Source organism: Pelobates fuscus, chromosome 3, assembly GCF_036172605.1.
Source record: "Pelobates fuscus isolate aPelFus1 chromosome 3, aPelFus1.pri, whole genome shotgun sequence".
Taxonomy (NCBI): Eukaryota; Metazoa; Chordata; class Amphibia; order Anura; family Pelobatidae; genus Pelobates; species Pelobates fuscus.
The window spans coordinates 318,778,721-318,794,980 of NC_086319.1; the positions used below are offsets into that span (position 1 = coordinate 318,778,721).

Consider the following 16,260-nt stretch of genomic DNA (forward strand, 5'->3'; position numbering starts at 1 on the left):
CTCCCTCTTCCCTCCATTACCTTTTTATTTATTTTTTATTTTCTAAATATAATTATATATTTCCTTCCTCACTTCTAAACACAGGCTTCCCTATGAGCGCGCAAGGCTATATCCCCCCTCCCTGCTTACCTTATGCCTGGGAGGGGGGATCCTGCTGCTGGCTTCCATCCCTGGTGGCCTTAGTGGTGAGTGAACTCTAGCCTGTGAGGCTAGAGTTCACTCTCGCGAGACCCGGAGCGTTGCCATGGCAACGGTCCGAATCTCGCGAGAGGGAGCCGGCGGAGCTGTAAGTAGGAGCTCCGCCGGGTCCTCTCCTGGCTCCCTCACACTCTCCCCAGCCGGCGGCCGCAGTATACTGTATGTGGGCCGGTGAGGGAGATCTTTGATCTCCCCACCGGCCCGCCATGGACTACAGCAGGGCCGGCGCTCGGATAGTGCCGGCCCTGCAAAGACCGGCGGGGGAGATCCTGTGATCTCCCTGCCGGCCTCGGCCCCTGGCCACCGCGGCCCACCGTGCATTTGCCTGGTGTGCCCGATGGCCAGTCCGGGCCTGAGTCTCACTGCTTCGTTCTATGTAATTTAGGAGTTAAATCACTTTGTATATGTATCCCTACCCACACCTTTCCTGCATGTGACTTACACAGTCTCCCTAGACATTTCCTGTAAAATAGATCTAATGTTTAAACTTCCTTTATTGCATAGTTCTAGTTAAAAAATTTTTTATCTCCGGCTCTGCTCTGTTAACAGCCTGCTAGAGCCTACTGGAACTTCCTGTGTTTAATTAAAGTTCAATTAACAGAGCAGGTGTTAAAAACTTCTAAAGTGAACACACTATGCAGATTGAAAATGAAACCATTTTTTTCATGTAAACTGTGTGAATCATAGCCATGTGAGGTGTAGCTACCTACCTAAACAGAAGTAAAAGTGGTTTAACTCCAAAAAAGGAAGATAATTGGGCACTAAGACTAGAGGGGCATGATGTATACACTATAACTGCTTCTTTAGGCTAAAGTCGATTTGGTGCATATAGTATCCCTTTAATTCTGGTGTTCAAATTAGTGAACAGCCTTGACTTTTCATGAATCTGCAATAAAAAGGAATCTTGACAAGTTGCTCACTGTCTACTGAGATCTGAAGATGTCTGCTGTGATTAGTAAGAAAGCAAAGTCACTTTTTTGTTTGTCTGAAAACTATATGGTCTTTGATGAGGTTAATAGCAAAACAGGTTAAATGGCGTTGTTAGCCACTTGCTAATGATCGTTAAAAGCAGTGGTGGAACTACAGCGGTCGCAGGGGTCGCAGCTGCGACCGGGGCCGTTACTCCAGGGGGCCCGGCCACCCGCCGGCTAAGTAACGTGGTCCCGGCCCGCGCGGTATAACCGCCAGGGCCGTATTGAAGGGGCCCATCGGGTGGCCCATGCTGTTGGAGGATAGATGTATGAGGGAGGGCCCGGGGCAATTTTCGAACCGGAACTCCGTGGTTTCCAGTTACACCTCTGTTTAAAAGGATAGGCCCCTAGATTCATGCCTAACTTTCAAGAAATGGTATTAATGAGAACAGTGGCAACTTCTATGTGTTGGCTTGTCATTACACAAGATAATTATTCCTTTTAAGGCAATCTTGCTTTTGAAAGTTTAGCTTTGTAGGATTAGCGTGTTAACAGCATTTAAAGCATAATATGAGTTTCCATTAACAAAAGATCACATTACAAAAGTGTTGCTTACTGTTTGCAGATGAGTCCATAAATCACTGTACACTGCATTACTAAATTGGAATTGTTTCAGGTAGGTCTGGAAAAAAAAGGTTATGTTTTTAGCATCAATGGAGTAATTTTTTTTTTGCATATTTCCTTTTTTTTATATATATGCACATTTTTCATAAATGAATCAAGGAGCTTTGGGCTACAAAAATGGCTTACTATTAAAAAGTAATTTGGTCATGGTTAATTTGGCTTTAGAATGAATTACTTACAGACAATCCTTGAACAAACAGTTCTTCAGAGAGAAAGTCAGATAACATCCTGATGACTGATCCACCCTAGATAAAAACGAACAACTTAATAATGGTATACCACACCAATTAAAATGTGACTGAAAAAAACCCTTAAAGTTACTTTTTTTTTTTTAAATCTACAATTCTTATTCCTCCAGAACCTATCTACCTCATTCTGAAAGCAATCAGAGACTTTTTCACTCATTTCTCATTGATAAAAGACTTTGAGGGGATTAATCTGTCCCCACCTCCAGCCACGATACAGTAGTAGAGATACAGCAAAGTATAGATGGATCTCCCTCTCTGGATGAAGCTTATGATGGCTCAAAGGGCGTCACCCTTTCAGCACGGGGCCGGGCAGGGGGACAGTCCCCCGCGTCTGCCTCTCATAAAAAAGGGTTTTGCTGGCTGTTCAATGAGGGGCAATGCAAATGGGGCTCGGCCTGCAAGTACAAGCACAAGTGTTCCGGATGTGGGGGCACTCATGGCCTGCACCGCTGTTTCCGTTAAGGGAAAGGCAGTGGGGCCAGAGGAACTGCGGCGCCCGGGGGGCGCCTGCTGCCTTGAGGGCAAAACACAGGTGAGAATAGACGCGATGTTACCGTGGCTAAGCCGCTACGGTAATACGGGAGATGCAGAACTGTTGCGAGGGGGGGTTACTGATGGGTACTGTTCTGGGACGGGGAGTTTGCTTTGAGTTTTCATAACTTGAAGTCGGTAGGGGAATTCCTGGGGGTGGTCTGGGAAAAGCTTTATAACGAGGTTCAGTCTGGGCGCATGGCAGGGCTGTTTCAGGATCCCCTGATACCCGGCTTGAGGTTGTCTCCGTTGGGGATGGTCCCTAAGAAGGAAGCAGGGAAATACCGGCTCATACATCATCTGTCGCACTCGAAAGGGGCGTCGGTGAATGATGATATTGATAAGGAACTATGCTCGGTCTCGAGCTGGTTAAGAGGGCCAGGCAGGGGGCGCTGATGGCCAAGGTGGACATTGAGGCAGCGTTCTGGTTGCTACCTGTGCATCCGTAGTGCTACTACCTGCTAGGGTGTTTATTTGAGGGCCAATACTTTGTGGAACTTTGCCTTCCAATGAGCTGTTCCATCTCCTGCTCATACTTCAAGAAGTTCAGCACCTTCCTGGAATGGGTGGTTAGGGAGGAATCTGGGCATCGGTCAGTGGTACACTACTTGGATGATTTCCTCTGTGTGGGCCCGGCTGGTTCTCGGCTATGCAGCTACCTGCTGCAGGCGATCGAATGGGTGGCGGGGTTGTTTGGGGCAGGGCCGTCTTTAATATGAATAGGACCCTGGGCAAAGAATTTTGTTGGGCCCCCTCGGCCCTGTGACCCTCTCAATCCACCAACCCCCCAATTACACCCAACCCCCAATCACACTGACATATTGACACATACACACACACAGACATATTAAAATATTCACAGATACATACTGACACACACATACACTGACACACAAATATATACTGGCAGACATATTGACACACATTCAGACATACTGACACACACACACACACACAGACGCACATACATACACACACAGACACATACACTGACAGATATACTGACACACATACAGACATGCTGATACACACACGCATACTGACATACACACAGACACAGTGACACACACAGGCATACTGACATACACACAGACATACTGACACACACAGACAGACATACTAACACACACACATACACATACACATACACTGACAGAAATACTGACACACACACACAGACATACTGACACACACAGACAGAAATACTGACACACACACAGTCATACTGACACACACACAGACATACTGACACACACACAGACAGAAATGCTGACACACACACACAGACATGCTGACACACACTGACAGAAGTATTGACACACACACACAGGCATGCTGACACACACAGGCATGCTGACACACACAGGCATACTGACACACACACACAGACAGACATACTGACACACACACAGACAGACATACTGACACACACACACACAGACAGAAATACTGACACATACACACACACACAGACACACACACACACAGACATACTGACACACACACACAGACATACTGACACACACACTGACAGAAGTATTCACACACACACACAGACACACACACACACACACAGACATACTGACACACAGACATACTGACACACAGACATACTGACACACACACACACTGACAGAAGTATTGACACACACACAGACATACTGACACACACAGGCATACTGATATACACACACAGATACACTGAAACACAGACAGACATACACACACAAACATACTGACATACATTTAGCCACCCTCCAACCACCCTTACCTTTTCTGGAGGGTGGTTTCCCTGGGGAACAGTGGCAGGCTGAGGCAGTTGGGAGTTCTCCTCTGAAACTCCCCTCCTCCCTGCCTTTCTCCTTCTGTGCGGCTCTGATCTTCGGTGGGAGGAAGTGACGCGCGGCACTCACTTTCTCCCAGCCGGCTGACGAACAGGAAGGGGCTCGGTCGTGCTGTTTAAGCGTAACAGCGCCCGACCGGGCCCCTGCTGACACATGTCCACCGGGTGGCCCTTAGTGCATGGGCCACCCGGGGGCCCTCTCTAGCATGCGGGATGGTGCGGCTCTGTGCAGCCGCACCACCGGGTCCAAGGGGGGCTGCGCAAATCGCGGGGCCCACGGGGCAGCTGCTCTGGGCCCCCCAGGAGCAACTGGGCCCGGGGCAGCTGCCCCGTTTGCCCCGCGCTAAAGACGGCCCTGGTTTGGGGTACCGCTAGCAGCCGGAAGACTGAAGGCCCCACAGAGTGCCTCAATTTCCTGGGACTGGAAATTGACTCCTTACGGGGGGAGTGTTGACTGCCACAGGACAAACTATGTGGGCTTAGTGGGGCAGTGGCGGAAGTCCGCCAGTCCCACAAGGTCACGCTGAAACATCTGCAGTCGCTGATAGGTAAGCTCAACTTTGCGTGCTGGGTGATCCCCATGGGGCAGATTTTCAGTCGCAGTCTCTCTCAGGCGACTGCGGGGGTGCGGTCGGCACGCCATTTCATAAGGATATCCAAGCCTATGCGGGCTGACCTTGAAGTGTGGGGCACCTTCTTGGAGGACTTTAATGGGACGGTGTTCTTTCGTAAAGCAGCGGTGGCGGCAGCTGACTTGGGCTTCGGTGCTTATTTCAAAGGGAGGTGGTGCGCAGAGGCTTGGCCGATAACCTGGGCGGGTAGCCCGATGATGCGGTACTTGGCCTTTCTCAAGCTTTTCCCCCTGTTGGTGGCCCTATCACTCTGGGGTGATCTCCTCCGGGATCGGAAGGTGGTGTTTTACACGGACAACATGTCCGTGGTGCACGCGGTTAATAACCTTTCGGCCTCTTCGGGTCCAGTGGTACGCCTCTTGCGCCGCTTCCTGTTACTGTGTATGTTGCTCAACTTAGTATTCTGCGCACGACATGTGCCGGGGTATTTGAATGTGGTTGCTGATGCTGTGCCTCGTTTGGAGTGGTCCAGATATCGGACGGTGGCACCGGAGGCAATGACGGAGGGTCAGGAATGCCCCGGGGAGATGTGGAAGCTAGGGACGGCATGCTTGGAAGACTCGTGAGCTTGGCCCCAGTACATGGACGGTGTACAGTAAGGTTTGGGATGCCTGGGAACAGTCGCTAGGAGGAATGGACCCAGCGATGGTCAGCGGTTCCGGGTTGGATGCGTTGCTATGGTATGTTTTCCAGCTCTTGGCAAAAGGTCTGTCCCCTGCAGTGGTGGATCGACAGATGGCTGTGCTCGCGTTCTGGTTTAAGTTTCGGGGGTGGGAGGACCACCCCAAAAACGTTGTCATTCGTCAACCTCTGAAGGGTTTTCGGAGGGGGCGCAGTGTCCCTGACTCAAGGAGGCCAGTCTCCCTTGACATTCTCAGGGGACTAGTACGCAGCCTGCCGGGGCTTTGATTTAATGGGTACGAGGCAAACTTGTTCGAAGTGGCGTTCCTGTTGGCCTTCTTCGGGGCGTTTCGAATCGGGGAACTGGTTAGCTCAAATCGGGTCGGGGCGGGTGTCCAGCGTTCGGCGGTTCGATGGACAGCGTACAATGTTGTGGTTACATCTCCGCCAGTCCAAAACGGATGTTCGGGGTCAGGGCATGGATGTGGTACTGCACGCCTTTACCGGGTCGCCATTATGCCCGGTAGCTAGTGTGGCTCGATACCTGGGACGGCGCCTTCTGGGGCTTGGGTCTTTCTGATGCTCGAGGACGGTACCTCGCTTTCACATTTTCAATTTCTCAAGGTTTTTAGACGAGGACTTTAAGGTTTGGGGGTGGGGCCGAATCAGTTCGGGACGCACTCGTTCCAAATAGGGGCGGCAAACGAGGCGACTCAACTAGGCTTGGGTGACGACTTGGTTAAGAAAATTGGGCGGTGGGAATCGGAGAGGTTCCGGTCCTATGTTCGGTTGGATAAGATGGTGTGATGCTGCTCGGGGGGGGGGTGGGGAGGGGGAGTTGGCCTTTTGGGATACTGGCTGACATATTTATTTTCTTCCCTAGGTCAAATGGCTTGGATCGTGGGCCATTTGTTTATTTTCTGGGCCAAAAGGAGAGCCGCAGTTCGTTTTCGGGGTCAGCAGCTGGGCTTCCCTGAGGGCCGGATTAAGTTACTGGTTAATGGTTCAGGTACATCTCTCGGAGGTGGGATGCGATGTATTTAATTTGGGGCTGCAGGAGGGTCTGGCCAAGGCTTTATTTCTTCTGGGTGGCGGTGCTCAGATGGCTTAAGGGGTAAAGGTCTGAGCTTGTGGCGGGCTAGTGGAAGGAAAGTTAAGGGGGAAAGTTAAGGGGCCTGCTTAAGAAAAAGAAGAGCAAGAGTAGTGAGTTGGCTGTTTTAATATGGACTGGTTACCTGTTGGTAAGATGTGGGTGTTTTGAGCTCATTGGTAGCTCAGAACCCTGGTTGGTGTAGGGGTATGAAGGTATACCCCTGCCAGGATTGTGTGGAAAATGTTGGATCTTGTTTTGTTATACTTCTGGATTGTTATACAATGTTATGTTATATATGATGGGTCATTGCCTTGCGAATTCATGTGGGAAAGTGATAATGTTGGATGGCTGAGGAATTGGGGGTTGGCAATGACTTTTTATGCATTTGTTATTATTATTATCATATTATAAATATATAAATAAAAGCTGTGGACATATTGACCCATACCCAAAAGTGTCAGTGTTTTATTGGGGTGTGTTGGGTAAATGTAATGGACAGCTCCTCCAGCCCATATGGCGACAATGCACCTGTCATGTAGCCCCAAGAAGAAAGCGCAGCTTAGCAGAGGGGGCCTTGACAGGGCTTGGAGGCGGACTTAGGTGGAGCAGGGCTGGTGATTGACAGATCAGGATTCTGGGTAGGCTGATATAAATGTCGGCCATTTTAATAACCCTCATTGCTTATTGACTTAGCAGGCTGAATTGGTCCCTCCTTCCCTCCCTTTACTGTTGTTTTTTTTATTCTCCCCGTTTGGTCACAGCCGCGGGCTAGTGGAAGGAAAGTTAAGGGGGTAACGGGCCTGCTTAAGGAAGAGAAGAGCAAGAGTAGTGAGTTGGCTGTTTTAATATGGACTGGTAACCTGTTGGTAAGATGTTGGTGGTTTCGAGCTCATTGGTAGCTCAGAACCCAGGTGGTGTAGGGGTATCAAGGTATACCCCTGCCCAGGGCCGGATTAAGAGCCCAGTGGGCCTGGTGCTGATAATTATGATGGGCCTAATTACAAATTAGGGGACACTGATACATAGGGGACATTAGAGACTTGATAAAGACCTGGGTACAGGTCGAAACGTTGCGGTGTCCAATAAACCTGCCTAAATCTATCACAGTGAGTGCCTGAGATTTTTTCTTTTATACTAGGGGACACTGAGACACTATGAGAAATGGGGACACAGAGACATTGGGAGACTAGGGGACTTTGGGAGTCTAGGGAACACTGAGACACTAAGGACACTGGCACACTACATACACTGAGAGACACCAGGGACACATGGGGATACTGAGATACTAGGGACACTGGCTGGGAGACATGGGGACACTGCCATGTCTCCTATGTCTCAAAGTCGCCCAGTGTCCCCATGTCTCCCTGTGTCTCCATGCCTCTCAGTGTCCCCATGTCGCCCAGTGTCCCCTAGTGTTTGTATCCCCATGTCTCCCAGTGTCCCTTAGAGTCTGTGTCCTCGTGTCTCCCAGTGTCCTGATGTCACTAGGACACTAGGGGACACTTAGAGACATGGGGACACTGGGAGACATGGGGCCACTGAGCCACTAGGGACAGTGGCTGGGAGACATGGGGACACAGACTAGGGGCCACTGGGAGCCATGGGGCCACTGTGTCCCTAGTGTCTCAGGGTCATGGGCGTCCGAATGGGGAGGGTAAAGGGGGGTACTTGGCCCTTCCTCCCCCCCCCCAGATTTTTCAGCTTGTGCTGCTATTTTTCGTTTTAGTGTGAGAATACAGTGCAATACCAGCGCTGGCCAGTAGGTGGCGCTGTGAATGGAGAAAGACAGGAAGCTACAGCTTATCCCTGCCTCTCTCTCATGACTGAAACCACAGGGGAGCAGCACAGAGGCAGCCTACAGAGCAGGTAAGTGAGGGATGGGGGGTGGGGGAGACCGCATAGAGGAAGGTAAAGTAGAAGGAGCAGAAAGGTTCTGCAAGGGGCAGGAGGGGTCAGCAAGGAATAGAAAGGGGCAGCAAGAAGCAGGAAGGGGTCGAAAGGTTTTCAAGGAGCAGAAGGGTAAAGTAGAAGGAGCAGCAAGGAGCATGAGGGGTCAGCAAGGAGCAGGAGGGGTCAGCAAGGAGTAGAAAGGGTCTGCAAGAGGCAGGAGGGGTCAGCAAGGAATAGGAAGGGGCAGCAGGAAGGGGTAGGGACGGTCTGCAAGGAGCAGGAGGGGTCACCAAGGAGTAGGAAGGGTCTGCAAGGAGCAAGAGGGGTCAGCAAGGAGCAGGAAGGGGCAGCAAGGAGTAGGAAGGGGCAGCAAGGAGTAGGAAGAGGCAGCAAGGAGTAGGAAGAGGGAGCAGGAAGGGTCTGCAAGGAGCAGGAAGGGTCTGCAAGGAGCAGGAAGGGGCTGCATGAAGTAGGAAGGGGCAGCATGGAGTAGGAAGAGGCAGCAAGGAGTAGGAAGAGGCAGCAAGGAGTAGGAAGAGGGAGCAGGAAGGGTCTGCAAGGAGTAGGAAGGGTCTGCAAGGAGCAGGAAGGGGCAGCATGGAGTAGGAAGGGGCAGCATGGAGTAGGAAGAGGCAGCAAGGAGCAGGAAGGGTCAGCAAGGAGTAGAAAGGGTCTGCAAGGGGCAGGAGGGGTCAGCAAGGAGTAGTAAGGGTCTGCTAGGAGTAGGAAGGGGCAGCAAGGAGAAAGAAGAGGCAGAAAGGAGTAGGAAGGGTCTGCAAAAAGCAGGAAGAGTCTGCAAGGAGCAGGAAGGGTCTGCAAGGAGCAGGAAGGGTCTGCAAGGAGCAGGAAGGGGCAGCAAGGAGCAGGAAGGGGCAGGAAGAATCAGAAGGAACAGAAAGGATCAGCAAGGGGCTGCAAGAAGCTGGAAGGGGCAGAAAGAAGCTGGAAGGGGCAGAAAGAAGCAGGAAGGGCAGTAAGAAGCAGGAAGGGTCTGCAAGAAGCAGGAAGGGCCATCAAGGAGCAGGAAGAGCCATCAAGGAGCAGAAAGGGATCAGAAAGAGAAAGGAGCAGAAGGGCGCAAAATAAGCAGAAAGAAGCAGAAAGGTAAAGGAGCAGAAGGAGCCTCAGAAGACAAAGAAGACTGTGTCAAATGAAGGAGAAGAAAATGAGATTGGAGCACTTCATTCTGGACACCACATCATAAGGCGTTGGTATCTGGGCCTGGCAGGGACACTTTGGACCTTCTCATCTCCCCAGGTAAAAACAAACAATATCAGTGTTAATATGTTCACTTTTATTTACTGAATGTCAGGAAACACAGAGGGCCGCTGGGTAGGGGTGCCGCTGATTGGCTAGATGGGTCAGCTAGCACTCTAAGCCATCAGTAGCTCCCCATTCATTAAGACGTAAAACATTTTTATGAATTGGGAACTAGCGATTGGCTTAGAGTGTCAGCTGACCACTCTAGCCAATCAGCGGCACCCATGCCCAACGTCAATCTGCACTTCCTGACACTCTGTTTCAGAAGTCGAATACCACTGAGCGACCTGGAGATCTGGAGCTGAAGGAAGCCTTTGGGGGTAAACCATTTGAGAGCGGTTTCACCCCTTCAATGAAAGAGCACCCAGGGGCCTCCTTGCATCACAGCATTTTCATTTAGATAAAGTTGTTATGGTGACCAGAATGTTCCTGTAATTTGATGAAAGGAACACTATAGTGTCAGGAATACAAACATAAATTCCTGACACCATAGTTGTGAAAACGCTATTCATCCTTGCATTATGTGAAAATGACTATGCTCCTTCCTTTTCATGACACTGTCAAAAAGGGGCCAAGCATGGATGTCATTACAATTATACCCCCCCCCCCCCACAGAAAAATTCCTGCGGACGTCCATGCTCAGAGTCCCCATGTTCCCCAGTGTCCCAATGTCTCAGCGTCCCCATGTCTCGGAGCTGCTGTCTGGACTCTCTGTGCAGAGCTGCTCCCCCGCGGATCAGTGAGTGGAGAGAGGCAGGGAGGGAGATGCCGTAATTTCTTATCACTGCCTCTCTCCATACAAACAGCGACCCCTACTGGCCGGCGCTGGTATTGCAGAATAATCTATGTTTATACTCAGACAGACATTTGTATTGCCGGTATTACTGCAATACCGGCACCGGCTAGGCAGCCTCAAATACCTGTGAAATACTTCTTAGAAATGCCTGGCAACCCTAAGAAATACATGAGAAATACCTGGCAACCCTAAGAGTAGTGTGTAAAAAAAAAAAAAAAAAAATTTTTTTTTTTTTTTTTTTAAACCAATGGGCCTATTCCATGGGCCTGGGCCTGGAGCTGCAGCTCCATCAGCCCCTATGTTAATCCGGCCCTGCCCCTGCCAGGATCGTATGGAAAATGTTGGATCTTTTTTTGTTATACTTACGGATTGTTATACCATGTTATGTTATATATGATGGGTCATTGCCTTGCGAATTGATATGTGGGGAAGTGATAATGTTGGATGGCTGAGGATTTGGGGGAGGGCAATGACTTTTAATGTTATTTATATATTATTGTTATTTATATTATCATATTATAAATATAATAAATAAAAGCTGTGGACATATTGACCGATACCCAAAAGTGTCAGTGTTTCATTGGGGTGGGTTGGGGTAAAGGTAATAGCCAGCTCCTCCAGCCCATATGGCAACAATGTACCTGTCATGTAGCCCCAAGAAGAAAGCGCAGCTTAGCAGAGGGGGCCTTGACAGGGCTTGGAGGCTGGCTTAGGTGGAGCAGGGGTGGTGATTAACAGATCAGGATTCTGGGTAGGCTGATATAAATGTCGGCCATTTTAATAACCCTCAATGCTTATTGACTTAGCAGGCTGAATTGGTCCCTCCTTCCCTCCCTTTAATGTTGGTATTTTTATTCTCCCCGTTTGGTCACAGCGGTGGGCTAGTGGAAGGAAAGTTAAGGGGGTAACGGGCCTGCTTAACCCCTTAAGGACCAAACTTCTGGAATAAAAGGGAATCATGACATGTCACACATGTCATGTGTCCTTAAGGGGTTAAGGAAGAGAAGAGCAAGAGTAGTGAGTTGGCTGTTTTAATATGGACTGGTAACCTGTTGGTAAGATGTTGGTGGTTTCAAGCTCATTGGTAGCTCAGAACCCAGGTGGTGTAGGGGTATCAAGGTATACCCCTGCCAGGATCGTGTGGAAAATGTTGGATCTTGTTTTGTTATACTTATGGATTGTTATACAATGTTATGTTATATATGATGGGTCATTGCCTTGCGAATTCATGTGGGAAAGTGATAATGTTGGATGGCTGAGGAATTGGGGGTTGGCAATGACTTTTTATGCATTTGTTATTATTATTATCATATTATAAATATATAAATAAAAGCTGTGGACATATTGACCCATACCCAAAAGTGTCAGTGTTTTATTGGGGTGTGTTGGGTAAATGTAATGGACAGCTCCTCCAGCCCATATGGCGACAATGCACCTGTCATGTAGCCCCAAGAAGAAAGCGCAGCTTAGCAGAGGGGGCCTTGACAGGGCTTTGAGGCGGACTTAGGTGGAGCAGGGCTGGTTGGATGGCTGAGGATTTGGGGGTGGGCAATGACTTTTTATGTTATTATTATTATTATCTTATTATAAATATATGAATAAAAGCTGTGGACATATTGACCCATACCCAAAAGTGTCCGTGTTTCATTGGGGTGGGTTGGGTAAAGGTAATGGACAGCTCCTCCAGCCCATATGGTGACAATGCACCTGTCATGAGTGCAGCTTACCCCATAAGCTTTCGATGCGTCTGTCATACTCTCTTTGTTGAGTACAGCTAGAAAGTTTGACCAAATTGTACCTCAGTTAATATTAGTGAATGGACAAATTTTACCTCAGTTAATATTAGTGCATGGACAAATTGTACCTCAGTTACTATTAGTGAATGGACAAATTATACCTCAGTCAATATTAGTGAATGCCTAAAGGATAATTTGCACGTGCACCCTCAACTCAGGTGTTAGTGACTGGATGTCTTAGAGATAGATGGGTTTTTGTTACTTTGAATGATTTTAAAATGTAACGATTCATCACTAAATCATAAAACCAAATTAGCAAGTGAATTATGTTCCTTAATTTGCTTATATTAAAGAAAATCTTTTATCTGGATTACATAAGGTTAGTTTTGGCTCAGAACCCCTTGTATTTAAATACTATTGCTAATAAAACACTTATCTATCAGTTTCTTTTGGGGGGGCTGCAAGAGAGGTCTGAAAAGCTTTTCAGTACTGTACAGCAGACCTACCTATCATACATGCAGCTGATGTCTACAGGTTGGCCTATCATACATGCAACTGATGACTACAGATTGGGTTATGATGCATGCAGCTGATGACTACAGGTTGGCCTATCATGCATGCAGCTGATGTCTACAGGTTGGCCTTTCATACATGCAGCTGATGACTACAGGTTGGCTTATCATGCATGCCGCTGATGTCTACAGGTTGACCTATCATGTATGCAGCTGATGTCTACAGGTTGGCCTTTCATACATGCAGCTGATGACTACAGGTTGGGTTATGATACATGCAGCTGATGTATACAGGTTGGCCTATCATACATGCAGCTGATGACTACAGGTTGGGTTATGATACATGCCGCTGATGTCTACAGGTTGACCTATCATACATGCAGCTGATGTTTACAGGTTGGCCTATCATGTATGCAGCTGATGTATATAGGTTGGCCTATCATACATGCAGCTGATGACTATAGGTTGGGTTATGATACATGCAGCTGATGTATACAGGTTGGCCTATCATACATGCAGCTGATGTCTACAGGTTGACCTATGAAGCATGCAGCTGGTGTCTACAGGTTGGGCTATCATACATGCAGCTGATGTCTACAGGTTGGCCTATCATGCATGCAGCTGATGTCTACAGGTTGACCTATGAAACATGCAGCTGGTGTCTACAGGTTGGGCTATCATACATGCAGCTGATGTCTACAGGTTGGCCTATCATGCATGCAGCTGATGTCTACAGGTTGGCCTATCATACATGCAGCTGATGACTACAGGTTGGGTTATGATACATGCAGCTGATGTATACAGGTTGGCCTATCATACATGCAGCTGATGTCTACAGGTTGACCTATGAAGCATGCAGCTGGTGTCTACAGGTTGGCCTATGAAGCATGCAGCTGGTGTCTACAGGTTGGGCTATCATACATGCAGCTGATGTCTACAGGTTGGCCTATCATGCATGCAGCTGATGTCTACAGGTTGGGTTATGATGCATGCAGCTGATGACTACAGTTTGGCCTATCATGCATGTAGATGATGTCTATAGGTTGACCTATCATACATGCAGCTGATGACTACAGGTTGGCTTATCATGCACGTAGCTGATGACTACAGGTTGGCATATTATAGATGTAGCTGCAGTATGCATGCAGTGACATTTGTGAATTATCTTACCTTGCTATAAGCAATGGAGTCAAAGAGTCCACCTATTTGTGCTGGGGTGTTCACCTCTTCCTCTTTCGATGTCAGTGGATGAGAAGAAGCCAGTGCATCAACCGCCATTACATAATGTACATCATTTAGCACTATCAAATCTTTCTAAAAAGGTTTACACAAAATGGGTTAGAGAAAATTCAAATATACTGTAATTTACATTCATTGAATTATTAATATTTCTTTTAACTAACATGAATTAGAAATAAATGATCTTGTGCTGTTTATAGAATCTATCAAGCTTTGCTCCCATCACCTACATATTTTCTGGCAATCGTCTAATGAATATATAGAACACTTGTTAAATTGCAGGAATATAACCCTTCTAACAACAAAATAAATTATTATTTATTTAAAAAGTTACAGAAATCTTATTAAGGAGACAACAAGTGCACATTTGACATGGTTAGTTGCCAAAATATATTCTTTCTCAATGTAGCATCTCTAAAAGTTGTGTACTACCTAAAAGACAATACATACTATGTTCCAGGTGGGCTCTGCTTTGTCTGCTCCCAAATATTCCACATAAGTAGCAAAACCTTCATTCAGCCACAGATCATTCCACCATTGTACGGTCACAAGATTTCCAAACCACTATGAAACACATAGAATAAAAAAGAATTGACTAGGCTTGTGCACTCGATATCAAACAAATTTGGGGGTGACCCCCCACATTTGGGGGTGACCATCAAGATGTAATTCTGAATCACTGTATGACAAATCACAAAATGAGGACTAAACAATCAATTTTTTTTTTGTGATTTGGAGTTCAATCAAAATACAAATGATTGATATTAGGGGCAGCCACAAAATGCAGATTTTATTTACATATCAAGTGAAAAGTGAGCACTACAGAGAAAAAGGAGGAGCAGTACAAATAAATCTATATTTATATATTATATATTTAATGAAACTGTTCTATATAAATGTAGATTTTATTTTTACTACTCCTTCTTTTCCCTCTCTATTCTTTACTTCTGTTCACTTGATCTGTGAACCAAATGGTTGAAAAAATGTGCAACATTCTGTCCATATTTGCAGTGGACTGGAACTTGGCCAAATTGATTTGGATGACCCAAATGTTTTTGCTAGGCACAAGTCTAAGATTAACCATTATGTATATACATTGGATGTGTTCTTTTTAGACATCAAATGGATAGCTTTGTATTGGATAGATATAAAGAGGAATTAGATGTTAGGTACACAGAGAAGATGATTACAAATACAGACTAAATAGTACACGTACACATGAATATACAATAATTATGTCCATGTTCAAATCTTGTTTAGGTCTAAACCTGTACCTGTGACATTGTTTCAAAGATGGTGATTTCAGAAATGAATTATTGTTGGTTAATATAACTTACAGTACTGTCATGGCCAAAAAACACAAGATGTATAAATTGAAATGTTACCATTGCTGATCCCAAAATGTCCTATTAATAAACATGTAGTACCAGTGAAATTTACATTACAACATGCGATATTATCAAATAAGAACCTCAGAAATAATTAAATGTATACAAATATATTTGACTATATAGGTTTGGAACATCTCGGAATATGTATTTTTTTTTTTCCCATGAATTATTATATCTGAAGAAGAGATATCTCTGATGGCTAGAAAAAAAAAAAAAGTAACATTTTACTTTATTAATGGTTTTATCCAATACTAGTACTGAGACAATGGCCTTTGGAGCACAGCTGCAACAGTCGCCATCATTTACCTTTGACCTATACGATGTAGATGAGTTTATTTACAATTTTTTGGATCATGTAGCCAATACAGAAAACACTAATCATATGCTTGTTCAACCTCCAGAGGTTGCTATGGCATTATGGAATTAGTTTACTACCTCTGTTTGCATTTCTACGTATTGTTAGTAACATTTCTGTTTAGTTTCCTATACACACAATAAATGAGGTTGTGGACATGCATTTAGTTAACACTATAATTATCTATTAATTGATAATAACAATGTTGTACTATAAGAGGCCTTGTATCTAGAATGATGTTAGACTATGCTGAATCACACTGTTTCTATACTAAGATAATCTTTTAAAATGTATTAAGTTGTCCTAAAACTGTTTAAAAA

General features: G+C 46.5%; 1 protein-coding gene across 1 annotated transcript in view; it reads right to left on the minus strand.

Annotated features, from left to right (window-relative positions):
* Positions 1 to 16,260, minus strand: part of LOC134603182 (aminopeptidase N-like) — a 59,212-nt gene that overhangs the window by 22,522 nt on the left and 20,430 nt on the right. Inside the window, exons 6-9 of the mRNA XM_063448915.1 lie at positions 14,645 to 14,758; positions 14,126 to 14,269; positions 1,973 to 2,038; positions 1,726 to 1,791 (exon numbers count right to left, since the gene is read on the minus strand). Of these exons, the coding sequence (XP_063304985.1) occupies positions 1,726 to 1,791; positions 1,973 to 2,038; positions 14,126 to 14,269; positions 14,645 to 14,758 (390 nt within the window). The remainder of the gene's footprint in view (positions 1 to 1,725; positions 1,792 to 1,972; positions 2,039 to 14,125; positions 14,270 to 14,644; positions 14,759 to 16,260) is intronic.